Raw genomic sequence first — 23,055 nt, forward strand, 5'->3', positions numbered from 1 at the left:
TTTTGGTCTCACATGGGAGCCGTCCTGAGATAAAATGGGGCCCAGGAAGGAATGCTGTGTGCTTTGCGACTTGATGAGATCCTTCTAGCTTGCTGATGTGATGGAAGGATCTGTTGCCACAACGAAGGCCTGAACGTGTAACAATGAAAACATTTTTTAAATTCCTTTTTTTGGTTTGATCTATGTATTACTCACCAGGAAAGAGACCTTATGGAGTATAATTTAATAAAGCTTGATTTTTTAATAGATTTATTTATTTCATTTTGGGCTACATTGGGTCCTCATTGCTGCACGTGGGCTTCCTCTAGTTGTGGCGAGTGGTGGCTACTCTTCGCTGCAGTGCGCGAGCCTCTCATTGCAGTGGCCTCCCCTGTTGTGGAGCACGGGCTCTAGGTGCACGGGCTCAGTAGTTGTGGCTCACGGGCTCTAGAATACAAACTCAGTAGTTGAAGCGCACGGGCTTAGTTGCTCCGTGGCATGTGGGATCCTCCCAGACCAGGGCTCGAACCCATGTCCCCTGCATTGACAGGCAGATTCTCAACCACTGCGCCACCAGGGAAACCCTAAAGCTTGATTTTGACAATCCTAGTTTTGTGAAGTATTCCAAGTATTTCTGTTTAAAAGGAATACCAAATCTGATGTTAAAACGTTTATGTGCTCACCTCTTAAAAAGCTGACAGTGCCCCTTAAGGGATTAGCAGTACTCTTTATAAACAAAAGAGTGAATCAGGGGAGGGTGAGAGGATTTTGTAGGACTGGAGATAGACAGCATCTATAAATGTAGAGTCTTGCAGCATACGTATAAGAGGGAAACATGGGGCTTCCCTGGTGGCGCAGTGGTTGAGAGTCCGCCTGCCGATGCAGGGGACACGGGTTCATGCCCCGGTCCGGGAAGATCCCACATGCCACAGAGTGGCTGGGCCCATGAGCCATGGCCGCTGAGCCTGCGCGTCCGGAGCCTGTGCTCCGCGGCGGGAGAGGCCACAGCAGTGAGAGGCCCGCGTACCGCAAAAAAAAGAAAGAGGGAAACGTGTTTTTAAAGGGGACATATTTGGGGAATTCCCTGGCGGTCCAGTGGTTAGGACCACGGTGCTTTCACTGCAGAGGGCTCAGGTTCAATCGCTGGTCGAGGAACTAAGATCCTGCAAGCCGTGCAGCCAAAAGTAAATAAATAAATAAAGAGGACGTCTTTTAAAAATCAAATCCAAAAACATCTAAGGATTGGTGGTTATATTGATTGGTTATTTGCCAAAGGCTGACAACAGGATAGTACTTTATCTTTGTATGGCAGTTGAAAGTAGGAGATTATAAATTCCTGATGACATTGAATACTAAACAAAATATCAAGGTTCCATTTTATCAGACCTTTCTTTTGGAGTGGGTACTCTTTTTACATTTGTGTGATCATTGAACAAATCTAAACTGACATCTCCACAAAGGTTCCCATCAAGTGATCAGTCCTCCTTTTTCCTGTAAAATTTTCCTGGTTGCACAGTGTTAGCTATTTTTCTATGAAAATAGTTTTTGCACTATTACTTCAAATAGATTTTAAGTACATATGAGAAAGTTGAGCTTAGTGAGGTCGGCAAAGCTCTTTTTGTTTTTCAAAAAGACAGCATAGATGACAACAGAGATTTATTTCCATTCTCTATTCTACACGTTCTGAGATATCAAAGAGCCACAAGTGTCTGGCCCAATAGTTTGACCTTCCACTGCAACCCAGGACAAACAGTAAAACCCTTACCTTGAAGTAGGATTATGGGTGCTGCTATTGATTACAAAAAGGTCAGGAGTAATTACATGTAAGATTGAATCATTCAATACATATTTGTTTGGGATTTTGTGATTACGGACTATGCCAGGTACAGAAGAAAAAAATAATCAGATATGAACCTGTGTTCAAATTGCTTACCTTCTAGTAAGATAGAAGATCTACGTTAGGAATACAGTGTAGAAAGTTATAAATCCTGTTAATATAGGTAAAACATAGTGGGAAGCTGGCTTTATATACTGCAACAGTATATTATTGAAAGGAGGAAATAATGCCGTTTGTGATGATAAATCCTCTTTATCTCTCTTGGTAGTCTTAAGAGCCTGTGTCCTATGTTCTGATTTTTAGCTTTCAACTCACTTCCTTTCTGCATTGATGGTACAAGTGATGCATTTCCTTTGTACTAATCTGCACTCTTTTCAGTTGTATTGGCTTCCACGATGTAGGGAAATCTACTGGCTTTTTTATAACTGAGGAGACTCTTTCCATCTCACATCTCTCTTCCTACATGTTGGCTTAGTTTTAGGCTAGGCCTTCTCTAGATGGTAGAAAGATGGCAACTCCAGTTTCCTATCTTACTAGCCTAACAACCCAAGCAGGAAAAAAGAGTCCCCTTTTCTGTAGATTTAGCCAAAGGCCTGTAGCTGGTGTTCATTGATTCTGTTAGGCCTTGCTAGGGTCTTGTGCCCACTCCTAAATCAGTCACTTTGGGCAGAGAATACTGTGTTCTTGTGGGCCAGGCCAGATTCATATGCCCATTTCTAGAGCTAATGGGTAAGGTCATCCCCTTCTGTACACATGGACCAGGAATGGGTTGGATCCCCAAAAGAAAAATGTGGGTGTCATGTTGAAAAAAGAGGTTGATATTTTGCAGAAAGAAAAATAACTAGAGCTCACTACACTTTTTGCATTCCTCTGGGTACCTTAGAATAGAGGTAGGGTGGTGGTCAGCTAACAGTGACACAATTCTTGGTGCCTCTACATGAATTAGGGGTAATAATTAAGCTTGTGCAATGTTTAAATGGGAGGAAAGACCTCTCAGGGATTGTTAATTCCAACACTAAATATGCTGTCTTTCTTTTCTGCATTATTAAGCTCAACTAAACTATACATAGTAGAAAGTAAAATACACAGAGCAACATCTAACAGTTCAGTTCCTTGAAGCAGTAAAGCCCAGCACCATGCTGAGACGAGATTAGACTGTCTGCCTGAGTCATTACAGCTCAGTAGCCATTAGCTCTTATGCAGAAAGCACGACAGAGGAGCGTGAAGCAACTGGTAGAGATGCCTCAGAAGTGTCAAAAAGTGATAGTCTCTCTTCCTCCAAAAAATAAGGGTAACTTTTCTGACTTGCATTAGCTTTTGTTAATAGGATTCTGTAAGGAGTCTTAACTCAATTAATTAAAGGTAGACCGAACGTTCTTTTTTTTCTCCCACATTTGTGTCCCTGACCCCAACTCCTTCTAAGGCCTCTGTCCTTGTAGCAGTTCAGCATCCTTGTAAGCAGAATATTCATACCCTTTGTCTCTTCTCACCCTTTTCAGGGTTGTATTTCTGTGCTTTGGCCTTAAAATTTCAGAAAGGGGAGAAAGCCTTTCAGGGAGCTCTGCTCATCCCGTTGTGCCACTGAGTCCCCTTGGCGCTTGGATGAGGAAATGTAATCAGAAGAGTGCAAATGCAGGCTCAGTCAGCTCCTTTAAATACCTTTGAGGTATATATCTATTTCATATTATACATTAGGAATTTGTGTTTCTTCAGTATTGTAAAGTCAGATAAATAGGGAAAGTTAAATATAGAATTAAGCAGAGACCATTTAGTTTTTAGAGGAAAAAATATCAGTAGTCATAAGCCTAGAAGTAGAGATAGATTGCTTAATATAGATTTAAAACCCACGATATGCTGCTAGTCTGATTCCTGTCCTGGTTTGCAATTCCACATCTGACATACAGACTTACATTTAGTTTCTGTGTAGCTGAGGAATTCCCAGCTCCAACTCTTAAGTCACAAAAGCCTGTGCAAGCACCACCTTATGCTCGTGGTGAATGAGAACTAGCCGACCAGCCTAGGGATTTATGGGAGATCCATAGTTTTTGTCATATTATTTTTAAGTGCCACATTGTTGTTACAATTAGTAGCTGAGTTTCCTCTTTGACTTCAATAATTCTTTCCCCGCGTACCGCAAAAAAAAAAAAAAAAAAAAGTTACACAATAATTCTTTCTATTTAATCTATTTTTTAAAGGTATAGTAAATAGAAACATGTCAATAGATAAATGCATTCCAGCTGAACATTTTTTAAGCTTTTTGGTTTTAGCCACCCCCAAATCAAGTCAACTTGTCCAGTTGGTAGGTTTTTAACCATTTTGCCAAAAATTGTCTTGAATCTTGGAATAGGAGTTGGCAAGTCTTACCCAAACCCTTTTAAAATGTATTCAAGAAATGAGAGAAGAAACAACTATGATAATATCATAACTGTTGTGTTATCTGCCCTTCGGCGTCTAATACCTGTCCTTTCTATAGCCCCTCCCCCTAGGTCTGGATGGAGGATACTTTAAAGTGAAATGACAGACCAGGAGAATAACAACAACATCTCAAGTAACCCCTTTGCTGCTCTTTTTGGCTCCCTGGCTGATGCCAAGCAGTTTGCAGCAATCCAAAAAGAGCAGCTGAAGCAGCAATCTGGTAAGTGGACGAGCCAGTAGCAGCAGATGAGATGACCTAGAATGGGGTCTTCCCAACTTAAGTATTCTTTGGGTCCTTAATTGCAACTAGAATTTAAGTTTAGGGCAGAAGGGGTTTTTTTGTTCACATTTGTTGTTTGTTTTGTTTTGGGTTCTTCTCCCTGTCCTATCCCCTGCATAAAGAAGAGACCAGATGACAGGTGGTTCCAGAGTGACAGATGCCAGTCATGATCCCAAAGCTGTGAAGCTCTTTTATTTTAAACATCACCTAGTGAAAGATACTTAACCAGGATACTAATTTGTTTTAACATAGGAAACTGAGGTTATAGGCGAAGGGTGGAAAGCAAGTCACACGCAGCTGTAGAAAGCAGATTTGTTGAAGGAAGAATTATAAAAGCTTTTTGGCCTGTAGAGAAATAAATGAGATTTGTTCTTAAGCCAAGTGCTTCAGAGTCTATCTCAAGCAGAACGCTTCTTTCACTCCATAGAGTGGCCAACTTTCATAACTTACTGCTTTCAGAACAGACATCTAGGAAAATCTGATCCTTAACCTTAATGTGAAAAAAATTAGGATAATATCTTACTAATCAGAAAAATGATTTTCCTCATCTGGGACCAAAATTAACATCAAGTCTACCTCCCTCCTATAAGGTAACATATGGACTAAAAGAAGTAGGATGCTGTTTCTCAAATATATTAGTCTTCTGAGGGTATTCACAATCTTACAAGCCAGAAATTGCTCCCCTTCTCCTTCCTCCAAAAAGAATAATAGTGTTATTGTTTTTAGGAAAGGAGAAATGTTTATATTTTCCCTTTATTTTGTTTATTTCAGAAGTATTCAGATATGTAGCTAAGTTGTGGCCTTACTCTTTGATTAGGATTGGATAAAAAGGAGGTCAGGGGACTTCCCTGGTGGCACAGTGGTTAAGAATCTGCCTGCCAATGCAGGGGACACAGGTTCAAGCCCTGGTCCAGGAAGATCCCACATGTCGCGTAGCAACTAAGCCCGTGCACCACAACTACTGAGCCTGTGCTCTGGAGTCTGTGAGCCACAACTACTGAGGCTGCGTGCTGCAACTACTGAAACCTGCACGCCTAGAGCCCATGCTCTGCAACAAGAGAAGCCACCGCGATGAGAAGCCTGCGCACCACAATGAAGAGTAGCCCCTGCTCACCACAGGTAGAGAAAGCCCACGCACAGCAAGGAAGACCCAACACAGCCAAAAATAAATTTTTAAAAATTTTTTAAAAAAGAAGAAAAAGAAAAAGGAGGTCAGGGGAAGACACATGAGTAGTAGACAAAGTGATGGATGAAACAAGGGAGAAATACATGTAATGCTGACTTTTTTAATGTGATAGAAATAGGCAGCTCTGAGTCTCCATCTCTGAAAACTTTCCCAGATTTCTAAAATACAGGATGAGAATGGGAAACCTTGGATTAAGAGATTGTAGGAGAGAATGGAGAGTGAGGAGTTGGAAAAATAGGAAATGAGAAAATAAAGTTTTTAAGTATGTGGTTGAGGGAAATTTTGCTAATCAGCACCTATTACTCTTGGAATTTAAAAGGGAATAGAGTGGTATAGGAATAGAGTGACAGAATGCTCATCCTTCTGGCTATAAACAGACATAAGGCTGGCTAGGGTTGGGAGCATTGCAGCCACCAAGCAGTGGGGACAAATCAGGTGCATGCCCTTCTGTTACTATTTTGGCACCTCATCATCTTTGTTTACAGTGAATTTGTCAGGCCACCTGATCTAACCTGTTTTCCACCAGCAGTTAGTACTCTACCAAAACCTTTGGCCTCTTTTATTGAGCTTCACTTTTACAAAAGTCACCACAGTGAAGCAACTCTTGCTTCTTTTTGTTTTTAAGATATTTTATTTTATTTTTTATTTATTATTATTTTTAAAAAATAATTTATTTGGCAGCGTCAGGTCTTAGTTGCGGCATACCGGATCTTCATTGCAGTGTGAGGGCTTCTCTCTAGTTGTGGTACACAGGCTCCAGAGCGCACAGACCTCAGTAGTTGCGGCACACAGGCTCTCTAGTTGTGGGGCACAGGCTCTAGAGCATGGGCTTAGTTGCCCCGCAGCATGTGGGATCTTAGTTCCCTGAACAGGGATCGAACCAGTGTCCCCTGCATTCAAAGGAGGATTCTTTTTTTTTTTTTTTTTTTAATAAATTTATTTTATTTATTTATTTTTGTCTGCGTTGGGTCTCCGTTGCTGCGCACAGTCTTTCTCTAGTTGTGGCAAGCGGGGGCTACTCTTCATTGCGGTGCGCAGGCTTCTCATTGCAGTGGCTTCCCTTGTTGTGGAGCACGGGCTCTAGGCTCTTGGGCTTCAGTAGTTGCAGCACGCGGGCTCAGTAGTTGTGGCTCACGGGCTTAGTTGCTCCACGGCATGTGGGATCTTCCCGGACCAGGGTTCGAACCCGTGTCCCCTTCATTGGCAGGCAGATTCTCAACCACTGCGCCACCAGGGAAGCCCCTCGAAGGCAGATTCTTAACCACTGGACCACCAGGGAAATCCCACAACTCTTGCTTCTGCGAGTTTTGCCTGGACTTTTAGAGTTAACTGCTTTGTCAGTAGAGGAGAAAAGCAGATGCAGACTTGTGTGTAGCTTTTAATGAACAAAACCTACTTATATACCCCTTTAGCATGAGTGCCATTCTGAGAAGCTCTTGTAAGTTGCTTTATAAAAAATAAAAGGATACAATCAATAAGAAAAAAGTAACTCATTGGAAAAACAACAAAAGTTAGGAACAGGGACTTCCCTAGTGGTCCAGTGGTTAAGACTCCACATGCTCCCAGTGAAGGGGGCATGGGTTCAGTGCCTGGTTGGGGAACTAAGATCCCACATGCCATGCCACACAGTACAACCAAAAATAAGTTAGAAATGATTTATATATGATAATAAGTTACTTTAAAAATCCAGTCTCGGGTTTCTCAGGTGGTACAGTGATTAAGAATCCGCCTGCCAATACAGGGGACACGGGTTCGAGCCCTGGTCTGGGAAGATCCCACATGCTGCAGAGCAACTAAGCCTGTGTGCCACAACTACTGAGCCTGCGCTCTAGCGCCCTTGAGCCACAACTACTAAAGCCCATGCGCCTAGAGCCCATGCTCCACAACAAGAGAAGCCACCACAGTGAGAAGCCTGTGCACCGCAACGAAGAGTAGCCCCTGCTCACCTCAACTAGAGAAAAACCTGCGTGCAGCAACAAAGACCCAATGCAGCCAAAAAAAATGAATCCAGTCTCACTAATAATTAGAGAAATGCTCATTAAAAGAACAATTAGGGTAGTTTTTAGTCTATGAAGTTTTGTTTTTTGTTTTTTTGGCTGCGTTGGGTCTTCTTCGTTGCTGTGCGCAGTCAGTCTTTCTTTAGTTGCGGTGAGCGGGGACTACTCTTCATTGCAGTGCGTGGGCTTCTCATCACGGTGGCTTCTCTTGTTGTAGAGCACGGGCTCTAGGCGCACAGGCTTCAGTAGCTGTGGCTTGTGGGCTCTAGCGCGCAGGCTCAGTAGTTGTGGCGCACGGACTTAGTTGCTTCGTGGCACGTGGGATCTTCCCAGACCAGGGCTTGAATCCGTGTCCCCTGCATTGGCAGGTGGATTCTTAACCACTGCACCACCAGGGGAGCCCCAAGCCATATTTAATATAATTAAAGGCATACTGATCTATTGGGTAATTCTTTGCCCACTAGGATTCTGTAGGGAAGATAGTGTTGCTACTATTGGCATTTTGGAATACAATTAATTATGAGTACAAAGAATAAAACTTTTGGTTTTTAAAATGTGGTAGATTTTATAGCCAGGGATTTCAGAATTCTGTATTTAAAATGTTCCTGATATAACTCAATAGCAGAAAATATAAACAGTCCAATTTAAAAATGGGCACAGGATCTGAATAAACATTTTTCCAAAGACAACATACAGATGGCCAACAGGTACATTAAAAGGTGCCCTAATCTATGAAAAAAAAACCATCACTAATTGGGGAAATGTAAATCAAAACCACCTCACACCTCTTAGAATGGCTATTATCAAAAAGACAAGAAATAACAAGTGTTGGCAAGGATGTGGAGAAAAGGGAATTCTTCTGCATTGTTGCTGGGATTGTAAATTGGTGCAGGCACTATGGAAACTAGAATGGAGATTCCTAAAAAAAATAAATATAGAACTACCATATGATTCAGCAATTCCACTTCTGGGTATTTATCCAAAGAAAACAAAAACACTAATTCAAGAAGATATATGCACCCCCATGTTCATTGCATCAGTATACAATAACCAAGATGTGAAAACATCCTAAGTGTCCATCAACGGATGAATAAAGAAACGGATGTAATTACACACAGGCACACACATACGTGCACACACACACGAATATTATTCAGCCATAAATAAAAAAGAAATATTGCCATTTGCAACAACAGGTGGACAGTGGTTGGACCTTGAGGGCGTTATGCTGAGGGATATAAGTCAGAAAGACGAATACCATATGATCTCACTTATGTGGAATATTTTTTAAAAAAAAAAAACAAGCTGATAGATACAGAGAATAGATTGGTGGTTGCCAGAGGCAGGGGGTGGGGGGGATGGACAAAATAGGTGAAGGGTTTCAAAAGGTACAAATTTCCAGTTATAAAATAAAGAATCTATGGGGATGCAATGAACAGCATGGTGACCGTAATTAACAGTACTGTATTGTATATTTCAAAGTTGTTAAGAAAGTCGATCTTAATAATTCTTATCACAAGAAAAAAATTTGTAGCTATGTATGGTGACAGACGTTAACTAGATTTATTGTAGTGATCATATAACAATGACAATATATAACATATATATAATATATACATAGTTATATAACAATAACTATATATATATATATATATAAATATCGAATCATTATGTTGTGCACCTGAAACTAATATGTCAATGATACCTTAATTTAAAAAAAAAAGATGTTGCCTGACTTGAGATGTTCACTAATTAGATAGTTAACTTGTTTAACACCCCAAATTATCCTCCTCTTGGTTACATTTATCATGTGTACTTGGTTTTCTCTTAAAGAGAGCATTGTAACTGTTAACGACTTACATCTTCTGGCAGATGAACTCCCAGCCAGCCCAGATGACTCAGATAATAGTGTGTCAGAGAGCCTGGATGAATTTGATTACTCTGTGGCTGAGATTAGCCGCTCATTCCGTTCACAGCAGGAAATATGTGAGCAACTCAACATCAATCACATGATCCAAAGGATCTTTCTCATCACTCTGGACAACAGTGAGTTACATCTTTGCAGCTAGTGTATTTATTACTCTGCCCTTCCTGCTTGGGCTAGGGACTTGCTCTTAGAAACTTACTGTATCTGATGGTTAAACAAACCCATCATACTCCCTGGGACACAGGGTTTATATTTCAAGGAAGCTTTTAATGTGACCTAAAGCAGAATTTTGACACAGATACAACTTTCATTTCTATTTTGATACTGACTGGGCCATGTAGCTACTGCCTTTACTACCTTAAAAGGGAAATGGGAATGGTAGCTAAATCCATTTTCTACTCAGAGGTGACCTAAACATTTAGATGAAAGCCCCAAGAAGGGTCAGATAGTGTTTCCCCTCTGTGCCCTATCTGTAGTTAAACCCCAGAATTAGTGCTGATGTCTGGGGTTTACTCTTCAAATGTCATGGTGTTAGGTTTATAACAAAGCACATACTCTTCGAGGGGTAAAAATGATTTAAATCTTTAGATACTGCTGTGTGTGGCAAGATCATTCTGATATTACCTGAGTCAAACTTGGGGTTCAAGAGAAATGCCATCAAGATCAGTTGTCTGTATAAGACAGAAGCATTATCCTTAACTTACCAGATTAAAACCATTTCCCAGGTGACCCAAGCCTGAAAAGTGGGAATGGCATCCCCAGCCGTTGTGTGTATTTGGAAGAAATGGCAGTAGACCTGGAAGATCAAGACTGGCTTGATATGAACAACGTAGAGCAGGTACCATTCTTACATTCCTTACATGTGGCTTCAGGAAAAATTAGCCTTGCAGCTGAACTCCGCTCACCTTTCTCCAACCATTGCTTTGCTTAGCTCCATCTCTTACATTGTTTGTGGTGTTCCTCTTTTGGAATCTTCTCATCTACCATGGTCCCATGTCCAAATCTACCCATCCTTTAAGACCTAGTTAAAATGCCATCCTGTTTACAAAGTTTTGCCAAGTAGGAGTTATTTTCTCCTCTGGGCTCTGGCAGTAATCTCCATGCATCTCTTATGGGAATTGTCTCTTTCTGTCTCATGTCTTGGCTTCTTTATGAACCTGTCTTCTCTCTCCCGTAGACACTAGTATTTATCAAGGCCAAGGTCCATCTCTTTTTTTATTTCTTTTCCAAAATCAAAACAATGCATTTTACCTTACAGGTGCCTAATTAACATTAAAGGAATAAAAGTTTGATAGGGAAGACCTGACAACTTGTAGTTTAACTTCATAATTGGGTTGGCCAAAAAGTTTATTCGGGTTTTTCTGGACAGTGGTGTGGGAAAACCCAAACGAACTTTTTGGCCAACCCAGTACATTTAAACTGTGTTTATATAAGTCTGAGTGAGGTCAGCAATGATGCAGAGTAGTAGATTTCACATATGAGTTTAATCTCCAATTCTCCACACCATTCAACAAATATTCTTTTAATGCTTACTCTGTGCCAGGGGCTATGCTAGACACTTAAGCTTGCTTTAGGATAACTACATAAACGATTAAATTTGTATATGTAATATTTTCTAAAGTAATGATACACTGAGCCCTTTTTTCCCCATTTGTTCTACGTTCTGTGATTCTTATAATAACCTGTGTCAAAATTATCTTTTTTATCTTGATGTTGTAAAATAAACTTCGCAGTGGTCAGGGGAGATAAATTAGGAGTTTGGGATTAAGAGATACACACTGCTACATATAAAATAGATAAACAACAGGGACCAACTATATAGCACAGGGAACTATATTCAATGTCTTATAATAACCTATAATGGAAAAGAATCTGAAAAAGAATAGCTATATATGTGTGTGTAACTGAATCACTTTGCTGAACACTTGAAACTAACACAACATTGTAAATCAACTATACTTCAATAAAAAATACATCAAAAAAATTTAAAAATAAATTAACTTTGCAATGATTTAGTATTTTTGTTTATTTGTTTTTCTTAATAGGCCGTCTTCACGCGCTTATTACTTCAAGATCCAGGCAACCACTTGATTAACATGACCTCTTCTACAACGTTGAATCTCTCTGCTGACCGAGATGCAGGGGAGAGGCACATTTTTTGTTACCTTTATTCCTGTTTCCAAAGAGCCAAGGAAGAGGTAAAAGAATAATCCGTATTGAGTACTCTATTGTCCTCTTGGGTATGACTTTAACACATAAGCCAGAGAGTTGGATCAATGTCTTTTTTTTTTTTTGGCTGTGCTGTGCAGCATGCGGGATCTTCCCCAACCAAGGATCGAACCCACACCCCCTGCAGTGGAAGCACAGAGTCTTAACCACTGGACCACCTGGGAAGTCCCAAGATCAGTGTCTATTATATCAATTTATATACATCATATTATATCTGGAACTGGATATCAGAGGCACTGTTAGTTTATCTTCTAAAGTTTTAGTCTCTCCTTTCTGTGGCTTGGGGTCTACCCCTTTCCCCAATTAACAAGTGCCTCCTGTTATTCTCTCTACAAACGTCTTAATATATCACACCCTTATTAAAAAAAGGTCTGATAAATTCATTTCCACTAAGGTATATATAACAGTAGATTAAGCTTGATCACTTCCAGCATTAGAATTTCTAACAGTTAGGTGATTCCTTAAACCAAAGAATGAACTCTCATGGCTTTTCAAGCATCCACAGGAAAGCACTACTGTTTTGGGACACAATGTCTTTTCCCTTCTATTTGCTATATCTGTCCTTGTGCCAGATCACAGAGCTAGACTCTTCCCTCTCTTCATTGCTGTTTCCAGATTACCAAAGTTCCAGAGAACCTGCTACCCTTTGCAGTGCAGTGCAGGAACCTCACTGTGTCCAATACCCGAACAGTTCTCCTCACCCCCGAGATCTATGTTGACCAAAACATCCACGAGCAACTGGTAGATTTGATGTTGGAAGCCATCCTAGGAGGCCGTGAGTACATAAGCAACATCCGTGAGCTTCTACATTTGATTTCCAAGTGTAACATTCCTCTAATTGTATTAGAAAGCCTCAGAGCCACTATGGTTCCAGCGTAAATTAAGGAAGAGAGCTCACACCGTGACCTTTGAGGTTGAATACCAATAGAATTATCAAAAGTATCAGAAGAGTAAAGAGCTGTGTGTAAAGGCGTCTAAAAATTCTTATGGCCTCCTCTCTCTCTTGTCTTCTGTCAGATTTTGAAGGTGTAGCTGAGTTTCTGGATGAGGTCATCGAAGCCTTGATACTGGATGAGGAAGTTCGAACATTTCCAGAAGTCATGATTCCAGTGTTTGATATTTTATTGGGCCGAATAAAAGATCTAGAACTCTGCCAGATCCTGTTGTACGCGTATCTGGACATTCTTCTGTATTTCACTAGGCAAAAGGATATGGCAAAGGTAGGTCTGAAAGCTCATACATATTCAGTTGAGTTGGAAGCTTAATACTCTATGCTTCCCTATCCTGAGGGCAGTGTAATATTACCTATGGAATAAGAGAAAGATACATTGGTTGTATAATCTTAATTCTTTGAGGCCCTCTCATCCCATCATTTATCTCATCATACAGACAAATAACTAGGCTTGTCTTTTCCTACAGGTTTTTGTAGAATACATTCAGCCCAAGGATCCTAGTAATGGGCAGATGTACCAGAAGACCTTGCTGGGAGTAATCCTGAATATCTCGTGCTTATTAAAGACTCCGGGTGTAGTAGAAAATCATGGCTACTTCCTGAATCCATCTCGTTCCAGTCCCCAGGAGATCAAAGTACAAGAGGCCAACATTCACCAGGTGGAGCTGTTAACCGGTGTATCCCGGCCCCCTGGTCTTAGATTAAGTATCGTTTCCTCAGAAAGCAGATGCAGATAAGGCTGCCTGAGCCTCTTTGGGAAAGCAGATCAATCTGGTTGGCTGTCTACCATAATCATGTACAGAAATGGCCCTCTTTTTAGCAGGCGCTAAGAGCAGAGCACAAACCTTTGTGTGGTTTAAGAGTGAGCTGCTGCTCGTCTTTGCCCTGTGCTGTAGCACAGCTACCTGCTCTCAATCCTCATTTTTCTCACCAAGCTATTTCTTATAACTTTAGCTCCTAAAATCTTCTGACTGAACTCCAGCTTAAAAGCCAAATTATTTTCCTTTTCCTCCTTCTGCTTATGTCCTCTCTTTTTGGGCTTAGCATAAATTATGGTAGAAGTCTGGCCAACATATGACAATAAATGGTTGAATTGGGGGCAGTTTAAATCTCCCATCATCACAACTTTCTAAAGCAGGGGTTGGCAAATTATACCAGTGGCCAAATCCAGCCTGCCGCCCATTTTTGTAAATAGTTTTATTGAACCCAGCCATGCCCATGTGTATATGTATTGTTCATGGCTTGATTTCATGCCACAGTGGTAGAGTTGAATAGTTGCTACAGAGACCATATGGCATGCAAAGCCAAAAATATTTATCATCTGGCCCTCTGCAGAAAAAGTTTACCATCCCCTACTCTAAAGCTATGTGAATGCTACCTGCAGTTTGGCAGCTCATCAGGAAATCTCTTAAAAGTTCCCAGAAAAAAAAAAAATTTTTTTTTTAATCAGAAATGGTGGCGTAAGGCACAGGGAAAGTGAGGGAGAAGATTAGGATTCATGTATTTTTGGAAATTGCCAGTGGCTAAGATTTGAGAGTAACAAATATTAGGATTGTGAAACTGGAATGTTCTGTGGTTGTGTTTTCTGGTTAAACAGTTCATGGCTCGGTTCCATGAAAAGATCTACCAGATGTTGAAGAACTTACTCCAGCTCTCTCCAGAAACCAAACACTGTATCTTGTCCTGGCTTGGAAACTGTTTGCATGCAAATGCAGGCCGCACCAAGATTTGGGCCAATCAGATGCCAGAAATCTTCTTCCAAATGTATGCCTCGGATGCCTTCTTTCTGAATTTGGGTGCTGCTCTCCTGAAGTTATGCCAGCCATTTTGCAAACCCAGATCCTCTCGGCTCCTCACCTTTAATCCCACTTACTGTGCCCTGAAGGAGTTGAATGATGAAGAACGAAAAATAAAAAATGTACACATGAGAGGTAAGGGGGAGCTGGTCTTCTCAAAACTGTGTGCGTAACATCTAAGCCATTCACTTCTATATCCTTTTTCACAGAGGTCCCTCTTTCTCAAAGAAGATGAGGCAAAAAGAAAAGCTATTATGAGTTTTAAAAAGGCAAGCTTTTTAAAACTGTTATTTTTTAGATGTTGTCCTTTAATGAGACCTTCTCTCTGAATTTGGCAGACTTGGATATTCGCTCATTCATTCATTCATTATGAAAATGAATAAAGTACATTCCCTGTCCTTTTTGAACTCAAAGTCTCCACAGGAAGGCAGATATGTTAACAGATGATCATAATATGGTCTAGGGCTAATCTACAGGAGCACAGAGGAGGGAGTAAATGATTAATTCTACAGAAGCTGGAGGTCTTCGTAGCTGAGTCCTGAAAAATGAGCTGGGTTTATCAAGCAAAGGAGCAAAGGAAGCCCTTTATATAGAGGGAAAAACAAGTATGAAGGTACACAGCTGTGAAATGTCTTAACTAAGGAACAGTGAGAAGCTCAATGTGGCTGGAACAAGGGGTAGATGGGGGAAGGGGTATGGGAATTGGCAGGAAATATTAGCCTAGGGAGGAAGAATATTGGGGAAAACTCAAATAATACAGAGAAGTGAAAAGAAGAAGATAAATCACTCTTAATTCTACCACTCAAAATGAATCGCTCAATCTTGATGTATTTCCTCCCAGTTGTATAACTCTTCTAATTATAAAAGTAACATGCTCAAAATCAAATAATCTTAAATACAGAAAAGCACAGAATAGATACAAATGATCCATTATCTATCCCCTGGAAAAATCTACAGTGCTATCATTCCTTTTAATTGTTGGTGATTTCATGATCAAGCTAAAGAGATTTAACTGCATTTCTATAGACTGAGAAGCCAAATTACATTTTTAGACAAGAGATTAGGAATGTGAGAAGATGTGTTTTTAAGAAGATATTACTTAATTCACTAATAGCAGGATGGAAGTTGAACTAGAATAAGGGGACACTGGAGCCAAGATAGATGTCTGTGGCAAGCCATTTACTCTTCCTTTTAATTTCTTTGAGGTTTGGACAAAGAAACCTGTTTGATCCCAGCTGTACAGGAGCCAAAGTTTCCCCAGAACTACAACCTTGTAACAGAAAACCTTGTCCTGACAGAGTACACCTTGTACTTGGGATTTCACAGGTAACTCCTCTGATGTCATTAGGAAAGAACTGCTTGGTTGTGTTGATAACCAGAAGGTTGAAAGTGCGTCTTACAGATAACAATCTCACTTTATTCTGAAGGCTGACATTAGGATCTAGTAGGAAAAGGGCATTATATGCATTTATTTGTGTCTACATGAAGTGGCTTTATCCATATAACTTGAATTTATTTTTAATTTTTGACCTGTTAAACTTTTTAAAATTAAAGATACACCTAGTATTTTTCTCTAAACTTGCAAATTTTTAAATCACTATCTTCCTTTTGTCATCTGCTAAAGTGGAATTGTTTTCATTTAACATTTCACATTCTGCTCTTGAATTTTCATTACTTATTACTCCTGATGAAAAAAGAGAAAGCTTTATTCTATGGTTTAGAGACAAAATTGACAAAATTAAATGTTTATAAGGTATTTCAATAAGATCAGTAGGAACATAAAAATCTATGTATCAAAGATAAGGAGGATTCTGGAAGTGTGAAGACTTGAGAGCTAAAGTGTATGACTTCCAAAAATTGTCTGGTTCTGCCTAACCGTATGTTATTCTATGATTTTTTTTTCCCTCTGATTTAGCTGACTGTGACAAGTATAAATAAGGGGAGCAAATAGCTACTCACTCACAGTCTATAGGAAGGTATATTGAGGACAGCAGTTTTTAATGCCTTTTCAGGATACTTAAACTGACACAGCATTTTTCAAAACTCAGCAAATTTTTGGAAAAATGAAATTATATCTTTATTAGAGGCATTTTCTATCCCTATCATTGACATTTTAAGTGAGACAATAGATAACAATTTAGCATGTGTTTAACCTGTTCAACCACCTAGATTTAAACACAAAAATGAACGTCATCTAGTTTCCCAGTATTGGCTAGCTAACCCTAGACGTTATCCACAAGGCCAAGAATGACTTTGGACTGTACACATAGACACAACTATCTATAACATTGAATTATGGGTCTTCCTTTCATTAGAGAACATTTGGCTGACCCTTTGTGAAGAATCATTTAATTTTATATTGAGCATCAGAGGACTGGGAGCTGCTCTTAGGCTGCATCATAGGTGGCTACTGGTTGATATGTGGTCATTAGTAATCTAGACTCCTTTCTCACCAGCTTTAGTTCTCTACTAACCATGGAAAGACTGTCCATATAACCACATCCAGGTACAATCATTGCACTTGTGTGGTGTCAAACTACCCTGCTGGGCTTCTTGTACTTTGCCTGATCGTTATATATTGTACATAATAAAAGCCCAATCTACACCCTGCTCAACCGAGCCATTCTATGGATGGTGCATTTCAGCCGAAGACAACTAATCTATATAATTAGATTCAATTCTTGAATACTTGGTAACATTTTCCCGGTGCTATGCTCCCACCTCTGTCCTGTCAGTAACTTTTGTGATTGCTTTCTGTGTCATCACAACTGCAGCTCCCTACATCCTAAAAGGGAATAATAGAATAAATAAGTGAGGATTTGGTTTTCAAAAATGGTCTGTAAGGAAGGATGGGAGGGAGGTGCAAGAGGGAGGGGTTATGGGGATATATGTATACGTATAGCTGATTCACTTTGCTATACAGCAGAAATTAACACAACATTGTAAAGCAATTATACTCCAATAAAGATGTTAAAATTTTTTTTTAAAAAAATGGTCTGTACTCAACTGTCCCTATATGAGCCTCCTGACCCAGTCTTTTCTGCTTTCTTGGGGGCAGGTTGCATGATCAGATGGTAAAAATCAACCAAAATCTGCATCGGCTGCAGGTAGCCTGGCGGGATGCTCAGCAAAGTTCTAGCCCAGCTGCTGACAACCTCCGTGAGCAGTTTGAACGACTGATGACCATCTATCTTTCTACTAAGACTGCCATGACTGAGCCGCAAATGCTGCAAAACTGCCTAAATTTGCAGGTGTCCATGGCTGTCCTCCTAGTTCAACTGGCCATAGGCAATGAAGGCTCACAGCCGATAGAGCTAACTTTTCCTTTGCCAGATGGCTACAGTTCTTTGGCTTACGTGCCAGGTAAGCAGGCTCTCCCTTGGGAGCTTCCTATTTATAGCCATCTAAGTTTAACTGGGTCACGTTGGAAGTTTAATCCTCAAAATATCCTTCCTTAGTTATCATTCAGCTGTTTTTGGAGAAACAACTCAAACTTGTAGGTAATGTCTGTTGGCTGAAGCCTGGGGGAACTGATACCTTGTTCCTCAGCATTGTGTCGCCACTGCTGTGCAGATAAGAAAATAGTCTTCAAAGGACGAAGTGCAGTCAGGGTTTTCAGAGCTGTTAGTTTCTATCATTACTGTTGTTTGTCATTCAACTTACAAATTTATTTGTCTAACCCACCCCACTGTGCTATTCTTTAGGAAAAAAAAAATTGTCTCCTCTTGGTTAACCCAGAAGTGAGATTGTGTGTGTATGTATGTTGGTGAGGGGCCGGCAGAAACTGTCCATCAAAATCAAGTTACATGTTCTTGATCACTGTACTGGTCATCTATTGTTGAGTCACAGATTACCCCAAAATATAGCAACTTAACACAACAGACATTATCACACACAGTTTCCACGGGTCAGTGATCCAGGAGTAGCTTAGCTGCATGGTTCTGACTCTGGTCCTTCGTGAGGTTGCAGCCAGACTGTCCACCAGTGCCATGGGAATCTGAAGACTCGATCAGAGCTGGAGGATCTGCTTACAAGCCTAGTCGTGTGGTTGTGGCAAACCTCAGTTGCTTACTGGCTTCTTTTCCAGGCCACACAGGACTCTCCTTAGTACTGCTAATGGTATGGCAGGTGGCTTCCCTCAGAGCAGGGAACCAAAATGGAAGCTGTAGGCTTCTATAACCTAATTATGGAAATGACATGCCATCACTTCTATGTGCCCCATAGTGTGTCTTCTACCGTGGAATAGTGTAGGAGGAGATATACAAGGGCATAAATACTAGAAGGCAAAGACCAGTGGAGGACCCCAGAGAGTGAAGACCATAGTCATCTAATGTATTCATTACTATTCAAGATTCTTTTTCATCTAAAGGGTTATTTTAACACACTGTTAACCTTGAGTGTGGAAGTATATGTCTATCAGTATACTTTCTTAAACTGCACTGGTGTGTTAACATTTTATGTCTCTACTATTCTGTTTACTTGGATAAAAATAAAAATTGACTTACATTCAAAGGAGATTCTATATTAATTTATCGTCATTTCTAGTACCTACAAGATATTTGGGGTTTTTTTAACCTTCACTAAGTAGAGTAAAAGGGAGGAATTTAAATATTGCATAATACAAAGAGTCAGATGTTTGGCTAATTCCAGTGAATATTTTCTTTCTCAGAATTTTTTGCAGATAACTTGGGTGATTTCCTCATTTTTCTCCGCCGCTTTGCCGATGACATCTTGGAGACATCAGCAGATTCCCTGGAACATGTCCTTCATTTTATCACCATTTTCACTGGAAGCATAGAAAGGTGAAGTGCTGAAAGCGTGGCTCTGTCACAGTTTAGAGCTGCAAAACATTCAGAAGACTTCTAAACCAAGAAATAAACAAGCCTGAATCATAAGGGGTTGCCTTCAGAAGTTGTGTTAACATTAATGAATCACCTGACTATCCTTATGGGTAGCCCAAAATCCCACACTTGAGAGGCATAATAAACAAAGGACTTTGCCCACAGAGAATTTGAACCTGCATATAAGGTACCTGATGGGAATTTCACTGCTAGTCCCTGGTTAAAATAGTTACCTTAATGCCAGAGACCTTGCCAGGTGCTAATGATCTTCTAATGTATGATAACAAAGTTTGCTCTTAAAATTCTGAGTTGGATGAGCAGTAAACTTGGGTAAATGCTCTCTGATCTCAAGTCTTAGCATTCATAGCTTCTAGTCCTCCTTCCCAAAGGAAGATGCTCATTGACCTGTAGAGTTGCTTCTCTGATTTTTTGTGGTAGGCCAAAGGGAACAGTATGTATGTAAGTGAGAATTTGCTGCACGAAGAAGAGATCCACAATCCCCTGAGCCGTGTCAGTGAGACATAGGTAGAAGCCAGTCCTTCACTGAACTGAGCAGACCTAATGAAAAATCATAAGTCAACAAGTATTAGGCGCACATGGTATGCATTACAAGTAACGTGGAATAATTATATCCTGGCCCTTAGCCTCAGAAAGCTTGGAAAGGCAAGTTTATCCCAGATGAAGCTGTCAGAGAATAGTAAATAGTAAGTCGTGCATTGTTATAGTGAAGTAAACAGAATGGCAGAGCATTAAATAGAAACGTAAGTACTCATCCTCGTAATTGGTAAGCTGTGATCTTAAAGAGCTGAATGGTACACTGCGTATCCCCCAGAAATTGACCGACTTAAAACTGTGGAGTCGTGTTTTCTCCTGTAATTCTCTGTACAGATGATATGTGATGTTTTGACTCCTCGTATGGAGAGAATAGTTATAAATTTGGGAGTTAAATTTTCTGCCTGCTCAGTTTGATTTCTGCCCTATTCATAGGATGAAGAATCCCCACCTAAGGGCCAAACTCGCTGAGGTGTTGGAAGCAGTGATGCCCCACATGGATCAGACCCCAAATCCCTTGGTATCCAGTGTGTTCCACCGGAAACGTGTGTTCTGCAGCTTTCCCTATGCATCGCACCTTGCAGAAGCTCTAATCAAGGTCTTTGTGGACATTGAGTTTACAGGTAAAGCAGTCTAGAACCAAGAAACTGATCGCTGATCAGTTTTTAAATGTCAGGAAAATAATCATAAGCCATTATTTATTGAATACCTACCATGTGCTACCCTTGATGCTAAGTGCTTTTTTCACATTGTTTCCTTAATCTGTCACCATCTGGAAAGTTTTACTCTATTATCCCCATTTACCTATGAAGACATGGATGCTCAAAAAGATTAAATTATTTGTTTATGTCATACAATTAAGTGGTAGAATCAGGTCTCTCTCACCTTAAAAAAGAAAAATGCATACTGTTAACAACTTTACTATAATTTTTGATAGAATCATACTCAAATAAATTAGGCTGTCCAGTTAAAACCCCAGGTCTTTATTTTTCTCTGCCTCAAAATTACAGAATGGTGGATAATGAGACAGTGTGCTGATTGGGATATTCTTTTGTCTTATCCAGACGGTCTAACTCTCATACAGTTTCATTGTTAGATTAAGAATAACAGCAGGCAACATTCCCTTTCTCTCATGCCCTTTTGAGCTGTAACCCTGAGATGCTATGTCTGAGTAAACAGTACCCCCTCTCAACCAGTAAACAAGATCAGTTACTTAAGACCCCTTTTAAAGGGGATGTCCTACCAGCCAGTGATAAATACAATTAACATTAAAGAGACATTTAACACTTTACTGACTGTTTTTCCATATTTGAATTTTGACTTTGTTACTTGCTTACCTCTGAGACTTAGTTTCCTCATTTGTAAAAGGGGTTGAAGTGATGGTTGAGGCAGTGTATGTAAATCTTTATAATATATAAGAAGTTGCACAATAAATCATTGCAGTTATCTCATTATACAGCCACTATGACCCTCTGGTTGTAATATTAGAGGGTGTATTATAATTCCTGTTTTATTTTCTGAGGAAGTGGGAGTTGAGAAAGAGTAAGAGACTTGCATTAAGTGGAGCCAGAAGGAAAACCTAAGTCTCCTGACTCCAAATCCCATGCCCCTCCCTTATTATATGACCCAACCTGTAGAGCTCTGGTGGTACCTGTGGCATGTCAAAAGCAGTATAAGCCTCAGATTTTTAGCTCCTGGCCTGATTTTTCAGAGTAATCAAGAACCAGTTAGCCACACAGTTGGGATGTTATCCATAAAGAATGTGGGGATTACTTTTAGTAGCCCATCCTGCACGTGGCTGGCACTGCCACAATGGCCAGCTCAGAGGCCTCATTCAAAGTCTGATAAGTAGTCTACGTTTGGATGTGGAAGCATTTGTTTCCCTTGGCTTTTATTTTGCAGCTCAGTCCTTGTCCTTTTCTGAGTACTGTATCGTTTATATGTCCCCCTCTTGTTCTGTTGGTAAGGAGATAAACAAACACTTGATTATGACTCTAGGCCTTCATAAACTCCCGCGGCAGGTCTTGCCGGTAGCCTTGACACATTCAGAATTTTTATAAAATGGCTACACGTAAACATAAGCCCTTGCCTTTTCTCTGATAGCACCACCTTTGTTGATGTTTTGCTCTTGCCTTACTCCAGGAGACCCCCATCAGTTTGAGCAGAAGTTTAATTACCGCCGCCCCATGTATCCCATCCTCAGGTACATGTGGGGAACAGATACCTATCGAGAGAGCATTAAGGTGAGAATGTTTTTGGTGAAACCAAAATTGAGTTATCTGAGTTTTGCTCCACATAAGCCCCAATGGGTTGTGATTCAGTACTAAAATGTTTTTTTCTTGGGCTGGGACTTACAGGATTTGGCTGACTATGCCTCTAAGAATTTAGAAGCCATGAATCCCCCACTTTTCCTCCGCTTTCTTAACCTGCTAATGAACGATGCCATCTTCCTTTTGGATGAAGCCATACAGGTAAAAAAAACAAACAAACAAACAGATTTAACTGCCCTTATACCATCATACATACTTTTTACCTCTTAGCCATAATAGAGCAATCCTTATGCTAGCAATCCCCTAGTACCAGTCTTGGACACCAAAAATTTGCAAGTAGTAATGTACCACCAACCTTGCCCTTGTAGAGTTTGATAGGTATTGTTCCATTAGAGACCAAGACCAAGGGCCTTATGAGCTAGGATGATATTCTGGCAGACAGTGGAAAAGAAAGTGTGAAAGGCCAAACTAAGGTACCCTGGCAGAACTAATCAGTCTAGCACTACAGAAAGAAATCAGAGGATCTTCATTCAGTTAGTGACTTTCAGCTTTCTTCCATCCCTAGACATCAGTAACAGTGACTGACCAAGGCAATGATTCTTAGCCCTCTTTCCTAAAAGATTCTGACTTTTATACCACTATTTGGAAAAAAATCTCTGGTTTGGGTTATTTTTTCACATAAAGACTCCAAGTCATCAGTACTCTTCATCTGTCCACTGCCTCCCAAATCTTTAGCTATATCTGAAACATGAGTTTTACAAAGTATACACCTGGGGGTCTCTCAGTTCCTTCAG

At 40.2% G+C, this 23,055-nt stretch overlaps 1 protein-coding gene across 1 annotated transcript in view; it reads left to right on the forward strand.

The window, feature by feature from the left end:
- The window catches only part of UBE4A (ubiquitination factor E4A), a 33,971-nt gene that overhangs the window by 799 nt on the left and 10,117 nt on the right, over positions 1 to 23,055 (forward strand). Inside the window, exons 2-15 of the mRNA XM_067751182.1 lie at positions 4,290 to 4,451; positions 9,567 to 9,740; positions 10,347 to 10,459; positions 11,667 to 11,819; positions 12,466 to 12,625; positions 12,868 to 13,070; positions 13,270 to 13,461; positions 14,400 to 14,733; positions 15,804 to 15,924; positions 17,657 to 17,961; positions 19,268 to 19,400; positions 20,427 to 20,614; positions 22,134 to 22,234; positions 22,349 to 22,462. Of these exons, the coding sequence (XP_067607283.1) occupies positions 4,331 to 4,451; positions 9,567 to 9,740; positions 10,347 to 10,459; positions 11,667 to 11,819; positions 12,466 to 12,625; positions 12,868 to 13,070; positions 13,270 to 13,461; positions 14,400 to 14,733; positions 15,804 to 15,924; positions 17,657 to 17,961; positions 19,268 to 19,400; positions 20,427 to 20,614; positions 22,134 to 22,234; positions 22,349 to 22,462 (2,412 nt within the window). The 5' untranslated portion in view covers positions 4,290 to 4,330. The remainder of the gene's footprint in view (positions 1 to 4,289; positions 4,452 to 9,566; positions 9,741 to 10,346; positions 10,460 to 11,666; positions 11,820 to 12,465; positions 12,626 to 12,867; positions 13,071 to 13,269; positions 13,462 to 14,399; positions 14,734 to 15,803; positions 15,925 to 17,656; positions 17,962 to 19,267; positions 19,401 to 20,426; positions 20,615 to 22,133; positions 22,235 to 22,348; positions 22,463 to 23,055) is intronic.

Source organism: Pseudorca crassidens, chromosome 9, assembly GCF_039906515.1.
Source record: "Pseudorca crassidens isolate mPseCra1 chromosome 9, mPseCra1.hap1, whole genome shotgun sequence".
Taxonomy (NCBI): Eukaryota; Metazoa; Chordata; class Mammalia; order Artiodactyla; family Delphinidae; genus Pseudorca; species Pseudorca crassidens.